General features: G+C 58.0%; 4 protein-coding genes across 4 annotated transcripts; 2 read left to right on the top strand and 2 right to left on the bottom strand.

Moving 5' to 3' along the window:
- Positions 1-318: 318 nt before the first annotated feature.
- On the top strand, positions 319-3,919 carry MKK02DRAFT_38531 (glycosyltransferase family 1 protein; the record flags this gene model as incomplete). Its single annotated transcript, XM_053090142.1, has 15 exons — positions 319-535; positions 614-826; positions 871-1,086; positions 1,131-1,352; positions 1,397-1,508; positions 1,558-1,730; positions 1,776-1,916; positions 1,984-2,091; positions 2,138-2,273; positions 2,329-2,544; positions 2,618-2,745; positions 2,791-2,949; positions 3,016-3,212; positions 3,259-3,295; positions 3,351-3,919. 15 exons carry the CDS (start codon positions 319-321, stop codon positions 3,917-3,919), a joined length of 2,844 nt encoding a protein of 947 aa, XP_052943640.1.
- A 1,274-nt stretch (positions 3,920-5,193) lies between these two features.
- On the top strand, positions 5,194-7,210 carry MKK02DRAFT_38530 (uncharacterized protein; the record flags this gene model as incomplete). Its single annotated transcript, XM_053090141.1, has 4 exons — positions 5,194-5,685; positions 5,730-6,154; positions 6,197-6,532; positions 6,577-7,210. 4 exons carry the CDS (start codon positions 5,194-5,196, stop codon positions 7,208-7,210), a joined length of 1,887 nt encoding a protein of 628 aa, XP_052943639.1.
- A 1,042-nt stretch (positions 7,211-8,252) lies between these two features.
- On the bottom strand, positions 8,253-13,529 carry MKK02DRAFT_28615 (uncharacterized protein; the record flags this gene model as incomplete). The annotated part of the gene is made up of 7 exons (XM_053087603.1): positions 8,253-9,190; positions 9,237-9,519; positions 9,698-10,561; positions 10,611-11,431; positions 11,481-11,756; positions 11,836-12,652; positions 12,711-13,529. The coding sequence occupies 7 exons, from the start codon at positions 13,527-13,529 to the stop codon at positions 8,253-8,255; spliced, it is 4,818 nt and encodes a 1,605-aa protein (XP_052943638.1).
- A 536-nt stretch (positions 13,530-14,065) lies between these two features.
- Positions 14,066-16,443, bottom strand: MKK02DRAFT_28614 (uncharacterized protein; the record flags this gene model as incomplete). The annotated part of the gene is made up of 5 exons (XM_053087602.1): positions 14,066-14,305; positions 14,334-14,661; positions 14,760-15,301; positions 15,348-16,198; positions 16,257-16,443. The coding sequence occupies 5 exons, from the start codon at positions 16,441-16,443 to the stop codon at positions 14,066-14,068; spliced, it is 2,148 nt and encodes a 715-aa protein (XP_052943637.1).
- Positions 16,444-16,886: the final 443 nt, after the last annotated feature.

The following is a 16,886-nucleotide window of genomic DNA, read 5'->3' as shown; positions in this document are numbered from 1 at the left end:
TGTCATGCCCGGCAAGGCCTCGTCACATTGCCGACTAGTTTGCTACTTGCAGTAATTTCACAAGTACCTATGACGCGTACATTCAGTAGATCTGGGGCTCCTCAGCTGGTGGCGCAAGAGGAATGACAGCTGCAGGAGGCCCGAACTCGGTGTGGAAGCCAGGCGCGAAAGAGGCTGAAAGACGGCAAGCTAAGGACAGACCAAAGGACGCGTACTAGCTATATAGCAACCGTTTCATCAGGTGGCAAAGAGCAATATCAATTATTCAAGCGCCACTCATCCGCCACGCCGCACCAAATCCCCTCGCAGTCGGCCACCATGACCGCCGCAGACAAGCCCGTGCCCTACCATATGCGAGATGACTCGGACGTTGAGGACGCGAATGAAGCTGCCACTGCCGACGACAAGCAGTCGACCAGTCAGAATGCAAAGGAGAAGCGGCAGAAGGACGTCGCGGAAATTACAGGCGGGCTGAAGCAGCTGTTCGGAGGCAAGAAGCCACGGTTGGGCAATGTCGAGGTGGATCCAAATATCGGTATGTCCCCTGTGCTCTCCAAAGCCCGACCGGGACCTCTTGGTCCGAGAGGACTGATGAACGTAAGCTAACCCCTAGACTATGCGGACTGGACGAAGGAGGGACCTACCCTCACTTCCCGCGCCAAGATGGAGGCGGACGGGATGATCAATATCTGGGTAGACCTCAAGAAGGCCCTTCCTGATCTACCCAAAGACTACGCTCGGCCAGTCAAGGAATGGGCGGTGGATCCAGTGGGAGCGAAGGATTGTCCGCCTATGAACATTGTCATCTTCATTGTCGGATCAAGAGGTGAGCTGTTCCACCATTGAAGGGGGAGGGAAGCTGATCTACAGGGGACGTCCAGCCATACCTCTCCCTCGCGCTCCGGCTCATCATCTCCCATGCGCACCGAATCCGAATAGCCACCCACCCCGACTTCAAGGACTTTGTTCTTTCCGCCAATAAGCGGCTCAAGGGGAAGAAGACGAGGGGTATCGACCTGGAGGGGAGGCTGGAGTACTATGATGTCGGTGGGGACCCGAAGGAGCTCATGGCGTACATGGTGAAGAGTGCGTACATCACCCTCGCTATCCGGCACCACACTGACTCGCAGACCCCGGCCTCCTTCCCGCCTGGGAGACAATCAAGTCCGGCGAGATCGGCAAGAAGCGCGAGATGACCCAGAACCTCCTCCAGGGGTTCTATCACTCGTGCTTTGAGCCAGACGGACCAACGGGCAAGGCATTCGGCGCAGACGCGATCATCAGTAACCCGCCTGCATTCGCGCATGTCCATGTGGCGGAAGCTTTGGGCTTGCCGCTGTTGATGAGCTTCAGTAAGCTGCCTCAATCCGATGTCAGAGATGAAGCTGACAATCAGCCATGCCCTGGACATCAACAACGGCGTTCAAGCACCCACTTGTCAATATCGCGTCGTCTAACGCTCAGGCGGGACTGACCAACTACTTCAGTTACGGTATGGCCGAGATGCTGTATGTCCACCTCCTTCTCACTGGCTTGAGCTGTTCGCTGACGAAGCAGCCAATGGCAAGGTCTCGGGGACGTCATCAACCACTTCCGGACCGCTACGCTCGGTATTGAACCCCTCATCTCCCGTCATGGCGCCGGAGCGGTCGAGCGGCTCAAGGTGCCCTGGACGTACTGCTGGAGTGAGGGACTCATCGAGAAGCCTGAAGATTGGAAAGAGCATATCGGTGAGTCCTCTCTACTTTCACCACCATATTGTGCTGACAAGGCAGACATCTCCGGATTCTACTTCTACGAGGCCGACTCTGACTTCGAACCCGATGCGGACCTATCGGCGTTCCTCGAAGCTGGCGAGCCGCCAATCTATGTCGGATTCGGTTCGGTCGTCGTGGAGGACGCTGCGGCGATGACGAGTGAGCCCCTTCTTGAAGATGCCTCGTCCACATTCCTCCGGGAAGGAGAAATAGCTGATCCAGACAGAGACTATCTTTGACGCGGTAGAGAAGGCAGGCGCGAGGGCTTTGGTCAGCGCCGGCTGGGGCGGGTTGGGCGGAGCCGATATCCCGGAGAGCGTCTTCATTTTGAAGGGTAGGTCTGCTTGGCCGTACACAGCGAGTGGGGAACTGATCGAAAGGAAACATCCCGCACGACTGGCTCTTCGCCGACGGCCGAGTCTCCGCAGTTTGTCACCACGGTGGAGCGGGTACAACCGCTATCGGACTACGAAACGGGCTACCGACCATTGTGGTCCCTTTCTTTGGTGATCAGAAGTAAGTCTCGACCCGAGCCCCTTTACTCGTGCGCGGAGGATGAGCTGATCCCGAGGTTCTGGGGAGATATGATCCACCGCGCCAATGCCGGACCCGCACCCATCCCCCAAAAGAAGCTGAACCCCGACAATCTCGCCGAGGCCATCAAGGTCGCGCTTAGTCCAGAAGCCAAGACGGCAGCCGGGAAGATGGGGGAGCAAATCCGGAAAGAGAAGGGAGAGGAGAAGGGGGTGGAGAGTTTCCATCGGCACTTGCCTTTGAAGAATATGAGGTGGGTCGGGTCTCGAGGAATGCGGCGAGGGAGAAGAAGGGGTGGTCAGATAAGAGTTAGAGCTGATGGGCAGGTGCGATATCGACCCGACCAAAGTGGCGGTGTGGTACTCCGAGGAGCTCTTCTTGAGACTTTCTGGCGAGGCCGCGGGTGTACTGGCCGCCGAGGCCAAGTTGGACTTGCGAAAGCTCAAGCCGTTGCGTGAGTCCGGCGAGCCGCTCAGGAAGGTGTGAAGCTGACTTCTAGGCGCAAGGGAATACGCCACTCGTCTCAAGGCTCGCGACCCCATCTCGGGCGGCTCACTGGCCGTGATGCACATTGTGCAAAACCACTATGCCTCCGTCGCTCAGATCTTCTATGATCCACCCAAGGGGGTTCTCAACACCATGTTCAGCGTACCGCAGGGTGAGTCTCATCTACGGCCTCTTCACTGCGCCGGCGCCGGAGGGGATGGCGGGAGCTGACGATCAGGTATCCTCGACCTGGTCATTGCGATGTATGAAGGCTTTGATGCTCTGCCTAAAGCGATGGGATCGGAGATCCGGCAGAAGGGACCAGTGGACGATTTCCAGTCTGGGATGCGGGAGGGCGGGAAGGGGCTGTTCTTTGGGTGGTGGGATGGGATTACGGGGCTGGTGACTGAGCCAGTAGCGGGTGGGAAGAAGGAGGTAGGTCTCGCTACTTTGTGTCAGGTCGGGCTGTGCTGATGCACAGGGCGCATTGGGAGTTATCAAGGGCATGGGACGGAGCTGTGAGTCTAGGAGTTGAGACGAAGTCAAGGGGCAGGAATAGTTGCTGACAGACAGACGTGAATGTCACCGCCCGACCCGCTGCGGGGATCCTCGGCGTAATGGCCCTTCCCATCTCTGGCGCCTGGAAGTCCATCCGCCGCGCCGTCGGCGGCGCACCGACCAAGGCACTCGCGACTGCCCGTCGGGGCATGAGCGAGGATATGGCCTCCAAGGTCTCTCCGGAAGGGAAGAAGGAGATCCTGGCGAAGTTTAGGGAGTTGGAGAAGGGGACGGCGGAACGAAAGGAGAAGATGCAGCGGAAGGCCAAGTTGTTCATGACGGGCGACGAGAAGGCGTTTGAGGAGGAGATGGGGGAAGAGGGTGGGTTGGGTACGACGAGTAAGGATGAGGAGGGGGCGGCAGGCAAGGGGATGGAGGGGAAGCAAGGAGAGAAGGGGGAGAAGGATAAGGTGATACAGTCCAACTCGGAGATGATGCGCGGGGAGATCATGCAAGGGGTGCAGGCGCAGATCGCGGCGGAGCCGGAGAAGGGGGATGAGCTGGAGGAGGCTGAGAAGAGGGGATATGAACGGGCGCTGGCGGAGTTTAAGAAGCAGCAGCAGGCGGAGGGGCAGGGTAAGTAGGCTCACGAGGATCTGTCTGTATTACGGCTGTAGTATACTATCATGACGGCTTGTACTTGTATTTAGGCGTACCGGTGGTGCTGGACACATGCGAATGCGACTGTACAATGATCAGCATTCCGGGGGGAATCGTACTTGTGCGCCTTGCTGGGCGGTGGAACGAGTACTGGCTATGAATGATATCAGTTGTCAGTTTGGACTCCGACAATCGTGCACAGTCATAGCTCCATCCAATGCATCTGGATGTCCCATGAAAGTGGAGCGGCGGAGTTACTGCAAGATCCATGCACCAGCACGTGCCTGTCGTGCCGATCATTCGACGCCCACTTGCCGGATCCAGCCTGTACCGAGTCCTCGGATGGCGCCGAGAAGAAGACCGAGAGCGCAGGCGCACGAGCAGAGGCCGCGCCGCCGACCCCGCGGAATACCTTACTCGCACCGCCCGAAAGATCCGAAGATGGCCACTTTGGCTCGAGATGGCGGCCGAGCAGCTGTGCATGTCAGGTGTCGAGGGGGACATCGGATAGCTTGCAGGAGTCCATGCAACCTCCCAGCTGCGTCTGTGCTACATACCTCCCACCCTATAGCATAGCTCTGCCCGAAGCAAAGCGACAACGACAAGGTTAACATCCCCGATCACCTTACTCCGCGTTACATACAGCTTGCCCTGAATGTGAAACCGCCCGTGACAGCAGAGTCAGACGCAGCTTCATCTATCTATCCACTTCAGTCACTAGTCAACGCTCTCAGCATACACACCTACAGCAATAGCTGGGCCTTCAGCCGACAAGCACGACTTCGCAGGCAGCTCCGCATACCCCTTATCGCCATCGCTATCCCTTTCACCGATACCCCTGCCCCGCCTGTCCCATCGCCTCCACCCTCGAATAACGGTCTCGCCGGAGAGCGGTTTCAAAGGAGTGATTCACCTCACTTCGCGTGGCTGGAGAGTTTGCGCGGGAAGGGGGAGGCGCTAGCTTGGGTACTGGGATATACCTTCACTAGCCACCACCATCGCTATAGGCTTTCAAAGCACAAGGTTGCCTGTACTCGGACCCTTGGCACTCCGACGATCTATCCTCGCATCGCCCGCCACCTTTCGGCGCTCGGTCCATATCGTCCCTTGGGCACACACAACAGAAGACGCATCACTCCTTCAATTGGCGCTAGTCTCACATCGCCCTCCCGCCCCCTCACATCCACTCATCTCTTGCAACTTCCCTTCTTCCCTTCCTCATTCCTACCTACATCTACCTTCAACCATACCATCGACCATGTCGACTACTACTCTCCGCCCAGCAGCGACCGCCTCGCCGGCGTACCAACCTCGTACCTTCCGCCCAGTCTCCCCCTTCCCTCCGACAAGCACAACAGTGGGCGGCAATGCGGCGCCCATCCCAGCCCCTCGCAACCCCACTGTCGTTCCCAAGCTCGACTACCCTCTTCCTTCCCGCCCTATCACCCCTATGCCTCCTTCCCAGCCCGCTCGGCTGGGCGCTGACCGAATCGGTGCCGTCGCGCCTGCCGGTCTGCCCATGCCAGCCCCCACAGATGAGCGGCTACACCACCATCGGAGCGGCAGTTCGCTCCGGAATGAAGTCAAGCCAGGCGCATCGGCAGAGAAGCGGCGACACCAGCCATGGGGCCGGCCATCATCGACCGAGAGGCGGGATGGAGACAGGGCAAAGGCATCTCAGGAAGTGGAAGATGGAGAAGTGCGCGAGGTGACGGCGGCGATGGAGAAGAATGCACACCAAGTCCTCCAGGTGAGCCTCCTTCCTCTGCTACTTGGACAATGCTGACCTCTCAGATGCTCGCGGCGCTTCCAGCTCCCCTGCCCGAGATGCTTCCTCCTACCTTCCTGCCTACGCCGAGCTCTACTCCATCGCCTCCATCCGGCTCGTTCACCAGCTTTGCTCGAATGATGTCCGCGTCAACCTCTCCCCGCTCATCCGCCGGCTCATCTAGCCTGGGCAAACGACGCCGGTCCTCGTCGGGCGGCCCGCCCCTTGTCGGTCTGGGTCTGAGCGGCGCCGAGTCATCCACAAGTAAGAAGGCTCGAGGAAAGGGTGGGGTCTCGATGACGCCCACAACATCGACTTTCGGGTTCGGCGGAAAGACCATATCCCCCGAGATGCGCCGAGCTTTGTCAGGCGGTGCGACGGGTATCAAGGCGCCGTTCATCGAAGGCAAGGATACCTGGACGAAAGGCAAATGGACCTCAGCTTCCTCCTCGTATGTCCTTTCTACTCAAGCGTGAACTCGGCTAATGAACAGTTATAAAGCTCGAGCGATACTCCTCAAGCGGCACGGTGATGCCCATCTCCGACTCGCTGGCGCCAAGCCTCAATTCCTCCATCTCGCCGCGGACACCCTCATGGGCCTGCTGTCCTTGACAGATGCTGTCCTCCTCTGGCTTTATGCCTATTGGTGTGACGAGCAAGCCGAAGGCCGAGTCTCAACGAAGCCATACAAAGAGTCGCAGGCGCTGCGGGATTACGTTAAGGTCGAGTGGGAGAAATGGGTCAGGAAAGGATGGAGCGAGTATGCCGGTGTGGAGGAGCATGAGCGAGAAGGGTTGAGGGAGATGGGGAAGGGGATGATTGGGTTGATGTGAGTTCTGTCCTCGTGTTTCGGGGACAATAGCTGATTGGCAGGTACCTCATCGAAGCTGTAGTGTATTACCATCTTTCCGCAGAGCAGCTGCACCATCTGAATCGCCGATCAGCGCAGATCAACGCCCTCGCGCCGTCCGCTATGGCCCCGACCACCTCCATCCCAGGGATCGCCGGTCCCACACCAACTCTTTCATCCAGCTCCACTCTCCCATTACAGAACGCACCCGGCGCCCATACCTCCCCAAACTCCGAGTCCCCATCACAGTCTGTGGGGCCTTCGCCCCACTCGGCGTCGTCCTCTAGCCACCCCGAGATCCCAACCGAGATCATGGGCCTCATCGCTACGTCGACTACCCAGTCTTCGCGCGCGGCCTCCAACCTTCTGCACTCGCGACACCACCTTCCGCTCTCCCTTCTCCGATCGCGCTTCCCCGGGACATATGACCTCGCTGTCAACTCGGAGCTGGCGGACGAGAGCTTGCCGCCCCCTAACGATCCCCTCGGGGCGGCGCGGAAGGTGGATATCGATACCCTCGAGCGCTTCGTCTGGCCCATCGAGCTGGGTATGTGTGCGCCCATGGCGCACATGACGATTTTTGGGCGGGCGCTCGTACGGGAGATGGCGGAAACGGCTGGGAGGGAGTGGGATACCGAGATCGGGGTCGTGCCATAGCGAAGGCGGAAGAGAGGGAGAAGAAGGGCGAGAGGCAAGGCCTGAAGATGCGGTGAAAAGATTAGCGAAACGCTGAGGGGATAAGGGGCGCTGTGTGCTATGTGGGATTTGGGTTGCTCTGCGTCATCATCGTTTTGTACATACTTCTCTTTCTTTCACCCATCCCCGCATTCATTATGTTGTCGCTATCTGCTAGTATAATTTGTATTTCTCTGTACGGTCTGGTATGCACGTCGTTGCGTTCCCCCTCCAGCTGTAGTAGGCATACAGCATGCATAGGTGACCAGCTCACAACTAATCATAGTCCGGCCCCGAGGCGATGCCCAGCCCATAGTGATCGTACATCTCCTGCGCATACTCGGTGTTCCCATCGCCCATGGGATCATCGCTGTCGTAGTCATCGTAGCCGTCTGCCTCGTTCCCATACGGATCATAATAATCATCGTCGTCCTCATCTTCTGGTTCCTCCTCAGACTCGTCTGCCGAATCCGGCAAACTGCCCTCGTCCGCGCTTGCGTCGCTGACCGCGTCTTCTTCCTCCGCCTCTCTCCCTGCATGGGCTCGCCACTCCCTCAGAATGGCCCAGGGTTCGTTCCCCTCGCCCAACGATAAGGCCCGCCCGCCCTCGAGGAAGTCTGGCGATTCCCCGATTGCTTCATACACCGCCGATAATACCTCACGGGGCACGGTCATTCCATCGAATTGGGTCCAGTCCTGCCATTGACGCCGGATTCCCACGTAAGAGGAAATGTAAGAATGGGGTATCGTCCGCGATAACGTGCGCAAGTGCCATAACGTCGGTTCTCCGGTCCGCGTGTATTCCCGGATCACCGCGCCGCGCAGTCCGTCCTGGACCCAGGAGTGGGGCAGCACGAAGAAGTCGTGGGCGACGTGGTGCGAGTCGAACAGGGAGGGACAAATGTCTTCGGCGAACATGAGCTGTATGGTGGACAGGGAGGGTGTGCGGTCGAAGTGACGAAGAGCAGCGGGATGAATACGACGGATAGGTTCGGGAGTGTGGCCGACAGGGAGAGCCGCGTACTCAGCCATCGAGGGGCTCCGGCCGGTGATGATTGTGAGATGGGTCAGATCGGTCGAACGAGGCAGGTATAGTCGCTGCATCATCAGGTTGATGCTCTGGCATATGAACAGAGCTGAAAGTCACCTCAAAACGGAGCTCGTACACCTCTCTCCAGTCCGGTATCTCCACCACCGCTTGTTTGACCTTGAGCGGCAAGCGCCTCGTGCCAAACTCCGAAAAGTCTATACCACCCTCGTTAGGCGGCTCCCTATAAGCGAACAGCTGCAACGAATCCAGCTTTCCTTCTCTTCTCAACAAGCGTAGCGCCGCATCCTCGCTCTGTGGGATCCAGCCGCCTCGGAGCCGTAGTTCCGCCAGATTTGGAGCCAGCCGCAGCAGAATTGCGAGCAAGCGAAGGCTTTGGTCGTTCTCCTCGTGCGATAGATGATCAAAGGTGAGCCGATTGAGAAGGGGGAATGGGCGCCTCATGGCACGCGGGCCGAGGCTCCAAGGGTCGCCCTCGAAAGAGCCGCAGGAGGACCCAAACTCGAGCGATTGCAGCATCGGTAAGTCCATCTTCCAGGGCAGGATCACCTCTGCGATGTCGTAGTCCGCCCCGACAGCGAGCTTGAGATGGGTGAGACGAGGAAGACGGACCGAGTGGCAGGCGGCGGTGAATTTTGAGTGAGCATATGTACGACTTTCCGTGGCGCCTGGTAGGGGTATGATGTCGAGCCGCCTGAGACGGGGAGCGACCCAGCGCAGGAGCCTGGCGAGCGAAGCCAACATTGCCGCGGGGACTCCGTCCGAAGGCTCGACCCGGAGTTCCTTGACGTACTGTTTCCGAACGGGGTATGCCTTCAACGCCTCGAATACGCGCGAGAGCTTCCGCTCGACTATGGCGGTCCGTTCGCGACGCGACATGATGCCTTCATCGCTATAAGCTTTGACTGCTTCGTCTGATGTCATCAGAGAAGCTCCCTGCCTGGAATGCAGATCACTCACCATTCCAGCCGCTGGTCACATCGACATGCTCCCACACCTTGACTTCTCCCGCATCCCGCAAAGATTTGCAGGTCCGGCTGAGATTCCGTGCCGAGCCGAGATCGAGGTGTTGGGCGAGCTCGATCAGGACGTCTTGAGGGATATGGATCATCTCCCGCGGAGTGATGCAGGCCGTACTGCCGTTCTTGCTGATATCGACGCGATATGACAACGGCAAAACGAAGGAAAGGGCAGGGATTTGAGGCGTCTCGCGCAGCCAACTCCACATTCCTCGTAGGATCGTCTCACACAGTGCAAAGCTCTCCTCCTGCCGACCCTGTCACCGACGACTAGCCTTCAACATCGCCCTACTTCTTGATATAAGCAAACCAAGATCCATCGCTCTAAGTACTCATCTGCACCCAGACCAAGAAATCTCGCTCTCAAAACCCATCGTCGCTATCTAGCTGTCCCCCAGGTACCCCCAGCCCGAAGTAGGCATACATGTCCTGCGAGTGCTCATCCATCCCGCTCCCCATGTTTGCCCACGGATCATCCTCGTCGTATCCATCGTACTCATCCTCGTACGCGTACGCGTCGCAACCCGGCTCGGGATCCTCCTCCTCCTCCTCCTCCTCCTCCTCCTCCTCCGCCTCCTCCTCCTCGAGTTCCTCGTCCTCCGCGCTCGGCTCATCCGCCGACTCGTCTCCTGATTCCGCCGAAATTGACTCTTCCGCGCTCGCCACGCTAACATCGTCCGCAATTTCCGTCTCGGCCTCCGCACCGGTCCGCCACAGCCGCAGGATGGACCAAGCCGCATCCCCCTCGCCTAGAGGCAACTCCCGACCTCCCTCGATGAAGTCCGCCGCTTCGCCTATCGCTTCATACACCGCCGACAGCACCTCGCGCGGTACAGTCATGCCGTCGAACTGTGTGAAATCTTGATAGTGCCGCTGTACGCTGACCAACGCATTGATGTAGTCATGGTGGAGGGTCCTCGATAGCGTACGTATGTGCCATAACTCCCTCTCGCCTCCAGCTTCGGTATATTGTCTGATGACTGCACCGCGTAGACCCTCGGTTACCCACCGCTGAGGCGGCACGAAGAAGTTTGGTATTGCGGGATCGACGGAGTATATGGAGGGGACGAGGTCGTCGGAATGCATGAGCTGTATGGCAGCCAGCGAAGGGGTGCGACGAAGGTGGCGGATTAATTGGGGATGGATGCGACAAGTGTCGATTGGGGTGGGGCCGATCGACAACGCTCGATATTGCTCCGGGGTCACTCTACGGCTGGTACAGATCGTGAGGTGTTGAAGATCAGGTGCTCGAGGCAATTTGATTTTCTATCAAGTCAGCTTGCCCAACACGCAATAGGCAAGGCAAACGGCTCACCTCGAATCGCAATTCGGTTGGCTCCGTCCAAGTTCTCATCTCCACTACCGCCTCCTTGACCTTCAATCCACTCTTTCCGAACTTGTCAAATTCCATACCCAATACCCAACTCATATCAGGACATTCCAGCAGCTGCAACGATCTGAGACCATCTGCTCTCCCGATCAAACGCAGCGCTGCATCCTTGATCTGAGGGCGCCATTCGCCCCGCAGACTTAGCTCCGCGAGGTTCGGAGCCAGCCGGAGAAGGACCGCCAGCAGTCGAAGGCTTAGATCATCCTCTTGGTGCGATACACCGTCGAAAGTGAGCCGCTTGAGGTGGGGGAATAGACGCCGCTCCGATCGGGGACCGAGGTGGTGTTGAGATCCCATGAAGGTCCCATCGTTGGATGCGATTTCCAGCCTCTCCAGCAGGGGTAGATCCATTTTCCAAGGGAGGATGATATCCTTACTCTTACACTCGTTGCCGAAGCCGATTTTGAGATGGACGAGCCGAGGGAAGTGCAATTTCGTGTGACATTGCGCCGCAAAGTCCGAGAGCGAGTCATGGGCGGAAGGAGGATATGAATATGGCAAGGGGAGGATATCGAGTCGGTGGAGTTGGGGTCCAATTTCCCGAAGCAGTCTGACGAAAGAAGAGCATCGGACAGAGCGCTCTCCATCCGACGGCTCGATCCTGACGCCGACGATGTACCGCTGCCTGGGACTGTAGGTCCGTATGGCAGCGAAGACGCGCGATAGCTTGGCATCGACGATCCGGCCGCGTTCCGCGCGTGAGGGGGCACTAGGCTTGCAAGCCTCGGATTCCAGACGAGCTACCTCTGAGCACGTCAGCGATGTTCGCTATCCCAAGGAAGTGACACCACTCACCGTCCCAGCCACTGGTGATATCCACCAAACGCCATACCCTCATCTCGCCCGCATCCCGTAAAGATTTGCAGCTCCTACTGAGATTTTGCGCTGATGGCAGATCCAAGTACTCTGCGATCTCGGCTAGCACCTCATGAGGTATATGAGGCAGAGGCCGCGGGCTGAGTGCTGCTGCGTGGTGGATTTGGCTCATACTGATGTGGTAGGACAAAAGCAAGCAAAAGAGATGAGTCAACCAAAGCTCCGCAGCCACCAGCACCACATTCCTCGCCACATCTGTCATTGGAAATTGCCATATGCGTCGATATCCCAAGCTCCATCATCCGAAGCTGCATAGGGTGCCCTCAGTACAGACCGTACTCCTCCTCGTCATCATCCACCCCATATGTATCGTACCCATAGTACGGCTCGTGCGCCTCGTACTCGTCCTCATCATCATATACCCCATCGTCGTCCGCGTACGTCCCGTCTGCTGTGAGATGTGGCCCCATCATGAACAGTCCGTCCGGGTCTCCTCCCTCCTCACTGACGATGCTAGCGTCGTCCTGATCCTCCGCTATCAGATCATCATCCTCGTCTTTGCCGCCCACGCTCACCCACCAATCCCTCAATAACGTCCATCCGGCATCGTCTTCTCCGAGCTGTAGATTCCTCCCGCCGTCCAGGAACTCCATTTCACAGCCTGACGCCTCGTAAACCTGCTGTAGGGTCGCCTGAGGAACCGCCAAGCCCCTATACCGGGTCACGTCCTGCCAGGTCCGCCGAAGGGAGACGTAGGCGTGCCCCGAAGGGTGGATGAGGGATCTCGAGAGCGTACGGACATGCCATAGCTCCTCCTCCGTCTCGTCGTATCCCATCGACCGACGGTAGTGCCGAATGACAGCGCCCCGGTGCCCCTCCTCGACCCAACGATGAGGAGGCACGAAGTACTCGGGATCGGAGTCGTGATATTCCTGGTATGGGTCCGGCTGGAATGGATGCTCGATGTAAAGGAGGATGAAGGTGATGAGGGCAGGGACGCGGCGTAGGGTGTAGATGGAAGCGGCCACCAAGAGCGCTCGGTCTGATGTGTTTTGACCGATTGACAGGGACATGTAGTCGGCGTTGCTTGGGCGAGGGGGTGTAATGATGGCGAGGCGTTGAAGCGTGACTGAGCGCGGGAGCTCCGTGTTCTGCTGTATCAGCGTTCGCCATCATTATCGCGCGTAAGCCAGGAAGATGTCAACTCACATGTAGGTATAGTTCGTTCGTCTCATCCCATCCTGGCGGCTGTATGATAGCTTCCTCATACTTCATCTCCAGCCGCCCAAAGTTCCGAAATCGAAGCGTGTCCTCAATCATGACCTGGGGCTCCTCGTACATCCATTCCGCCTGAGACACCATGATAGTCCGAAGTCGCTTTGCCCGGCTGATCGCCTGCAATGCTGCATCAGACCGCCTGGCGCTCCACGTCCCCTTGATACGAAGGGTAGTCAGGTTTGGCGCGTTGTTGATCAAAGCCGAAAGGACGTTGGTCCGGGTACCCCCACGATGGACGTTGAGGTCGCCGACGGTGATGGTCTGGAGTAGGGGAAAGTGATCTGCTCGCTGTAGATTGACTACCGCGGAGCCCGTTTCCTGCAGCGTGAAGACCTCGAGCTCCCGTAAGCTTGCCATACGCTCCAGCCAGTTGTCCAACCAGCTGATGTCCAGTTCCACACCGCATCCGTATTTGAGGTTGGACAGGTTGGAAAAGCTGAGATTGCTCTCGTTCAGCTTCTCCAAGAAGTGCTCGGACGAGTAATTGTGCCGTTCGCCTTCGTTCAATAGGCGACTGAGAGGGCGCGGGAGGATCTCGAGCCGGCGGACCTGCGGTTCGAGGGTGATGAGGAGCTCGATGAGGGATTGCGCCCGGTGGCACTTGGGTCCGTCCGAGGGCTCCAATCGGATAGCAGTGATGCAGCTACGACGGAAAGGGTACGACGCCAGGGCGTTCTGCGCATGGGATAGCTTTGAGTCCACCCGATCTGCGCAGAGCTTGAAATCTGAACGCTCCATGACCGGGGACATGGACCGCCCTGCAATAGATCAGCCACGACTCGGAAAGCCCGAAGGTCGTCAGACATCATTGACTAGCTCACCAGATGTCAAGTCCAGTGTACACCATACACCTAGTTCCCCAGTATTTCTCAAAGCCTTGCATGTCAGGGCAAGATTGCGAGCTGACTGCAAATCGAGAAATGGCCGAATGGCATAGCTGATCTCGAGCGGGATGTACGGGAAGGCCTTGGTTGTCTTCGAGGCGCAGCTGCTTGCCTCTCGACTCCGCACAGGTGAGAGTTGAGGCGAAACAACCATGTTCGAGTAGGTCACTCATATGAGAGAGAAAGTGCAACTGAGAGAGCTTTCCAGGCGGCGAGCACTCGATAGTGGTCGGCAATCCGTGCGGTCAGATCGCATGATTTGTGCGCCATGCCCAGGGCCGATAGGTAGGCCTCTAATCATGAATACCATTTGGTGGGGCGGCTGACTAGCGCCGACTGGATGAGCCGGGGACATGGCCATCACATTACGGTGCATAGCGGTAGCCTCAATCTACCCTTGTATCACTCATCGTCAGACAGGAGGTCATCATCTTCCGTCCCGTCCAGCACGAAGTTGTCCTCCTCATCCGTCTCGTCCCCTACAGTCCCTCTCCACTCCCTAAAAATCTCCCACGCCCCGACCCCATCCCCCAGCCGCAGCCCTCTACCGCCTTCTTCGAAGCTTGACGCCATACCCGCCTCCTTGTATACCGCCTCCAGAACATGCCGAGGAACCCGCCGACCCTGGTAATGGGTCTGGTCCTGCCAGTATCGCTGTATTCCGACGTACGATACTCCCCGCTTTGACCGCCTCGCCCGGGACAGGATGCGTATATGCCAAAATTCCTCTGGCGGTTCCATGCCTCGTGGGCTTTCGTACTCGCGGATGACGTGACCTTGATGGCCCTCGCGAGCCCAACGGAGGGAGTTGATGAAGTATGTCTGTTCGGTGGGGTTGGCACAATATACTGAAGGGAACGGCTCTTCGATGTGGAGATAGAGGATGGAAGCAAGAAGGGGCGATCGACGTAGTTGATGCATGGATCTGCGCGGTAGATGCGTTGTGGCGAGTGGAGTTGGTGCGACACCGTCCCCATGGCCCTAGGGCTCCTGCTCGTCTATCAGATCGTCATCTTCGGCCCCGTTCAGGAAGAAGTGATCTTCCGCATCTGTATCGTCCGCCACCTCTCCTCTCCATGCCTCCAGTACGTCCCACGCCGCATGACCAGGCCCCAACTCCATATCCCTGCCACCCTCATCAAAGTCCGATTCCATCCCCGCCGCCCTATACACCGTCTGGAGCACATCCCGCGGTACTCGGCGACCCTGGTACTCCGTCATATCCCTCCAGCATCTCTGAGTCCCGACATACGCCACTCCCCGCTTCGACTCCCTCGCTCGCGATAGTATCCGGACGTGCCAGAAGTCCTTCTGTCCTTGAACGCCTGCCGGACTTTGATACGACCGGATGACGCAGCCTCGATGTCCCTCGCTGACCCATCTAGAGGAGTCGACAAAGTATGCCTGTTCGGCCGGACGTGGATTGTAGGTGGAGGGGAAGGGCGTCTCGAGGTACAGGTAGAGGATAGATGCGAGGTGAGGGGTACGACGTAGTTGATGGAGGAACCTTCTGGGGATATGCGATGTTGCTGCAGGCGTGGGCGCCAAGCCGAGAGCGACGTACTCGGACAGCGAGGGTCGCGGTGACGAGAAGAGTGTCATACGCCGAAGCGCGGGGGCTTGTGGAAGTCTCAAGTCCTGCCTTATGAGCTCGACGACGTGCAAGCATAAATGTGACGCTTACATATAGATGACCATCTCTGCGCTCGTCTAGTTCGTCAAACTTGGCCGCCAGCTCCTCGACGACCAAGTCGCCCTCCCCCATCCCTAATCTGGACATTGTAATGCCCATGAGTTCGTCGTCAGATGGGTCCGCCTCCGCCGCCTCGAAATCCACCAGGATTATCGTCTTCAGCTTGTGCAGTGTCTCCATGCTCTGCAACGCGTAATCACGACGTTGAGGGTCCCATTCTCCTCTCACACGTAGGACCTCCAGCTCTGGCGCGATCTCAAGGAGGGAGTGGAGTACCCCGTCGTTGGGCGCGTATAGTCTATCATCCTGGTGATCGACCGATATCCGCCGAAGATTGGGTAGATCGACCTGGGTCCCGACGAACGGTCTGCTAATCCGGTAGCTGCCGATCGAGGAGCAGAAGTCTATCTCCTCGAGGCTCGACATCCGCATCAACCAGTCACCGACCGGTATGGCCGCTTGGGGTGGATAGGCGTATTTGAGGTGTTTGATACGGGGGAATGCCAATACCGGTCCGGTAGTGGCCGCCATGAAGCGAAAGAAGAGGGTACATCCGGTCTTGTCGTACCCGACCACGGTCCTGGCTGGATCCATGGGCTGCGGTAGGATGTCGAGGCGCCGGACTCGGTGTGAGACCTGCGTTAAGACCTCGATGAGCTGGTGCGCAGTCTCGCCGATTGCGCCATCGAAAGGCTCAAGCCTGACAGTGGAAACGTATTCCACGCGATGGGGAGATGCCGCGAGGGAGACCATTAACCGGTCGACCTTGGTGGTGACGATGGCTAATCGCGCCTCCAAAGTTGTGAGATCAAGGGGAGAGTATGGATTGGGTTCCGCTTCCTCTGCATTGTTAGCGGAATGCTGGCGGATGAAGGCGTCCTTCATTCAGACTGGACTGACCACCCCATGAACCTGTCATGTCCAGTGTCTCGTAGACCCTCATCTCACCCGCCTCCCTCAAAGCCTTGCAGACGCGTGCCAATCTCAGAGCGGATTGTAGGTCGAGATGGGAGGCAATCTCTCTCGACAACTCTTCGGGGATGTACTCCATGGTGCGAGACTCTGGGGGAGGCTGAGACTCAGACATGATGTGCCAAACTAGTGTGTGGGGTCGACGAGTACAGGAGTAGAAGAACGGCTTGGACGCGACGCGTCTGGAGGAAGCAAACAAGGAAAGGCGGACCAATTGATTTGAAGGGTGAGCTCGGGAAAAACTTTGCTCAACTCCGCATTCCTTATTACGTTGTTCTTGCTGCACGTTCCATGATTCAAAGACTTGCATGTGCAATTGACCCCGAGTGTGCGCCGCTCCGTATGCGCGTCACTCAACGATTAATATGCCTCTCATGCGACTTCAAGACGCTCGTGGAGCTCAGTCATGTTCTCCCACGCGGAAAATCTGCAAAGATCGTGGCAGAATGGTTGAGCTGCGCTCATATGAACGACGCACGTGCGCCGCCCTTACACCCGGATTTCCTCCGCCCAGCATGGTTTTCGCGACTCACATGGATCGACGCGCTCTCAGTTCCG

The sequence above is a fragment of the Dioszegia hungarica genome, assembly GCF_025882075.1.
Source record: "Dioszegia hungarica strain PDD-24b-2 chromosome Unknown MKK02contig_16, whole genome shotgun sequence".
NCBI lineage: Eukaryota > Fungi > Basidiomycota > Tremellomycetes > Tremellales > Bulleribasidiaceae > Dioszegia > Dioszegia hungarica.
Note: the sequence above shows the minus strand (reverse complement) of the source record. Positions and strands in the feature narration are given on the sequence as shown.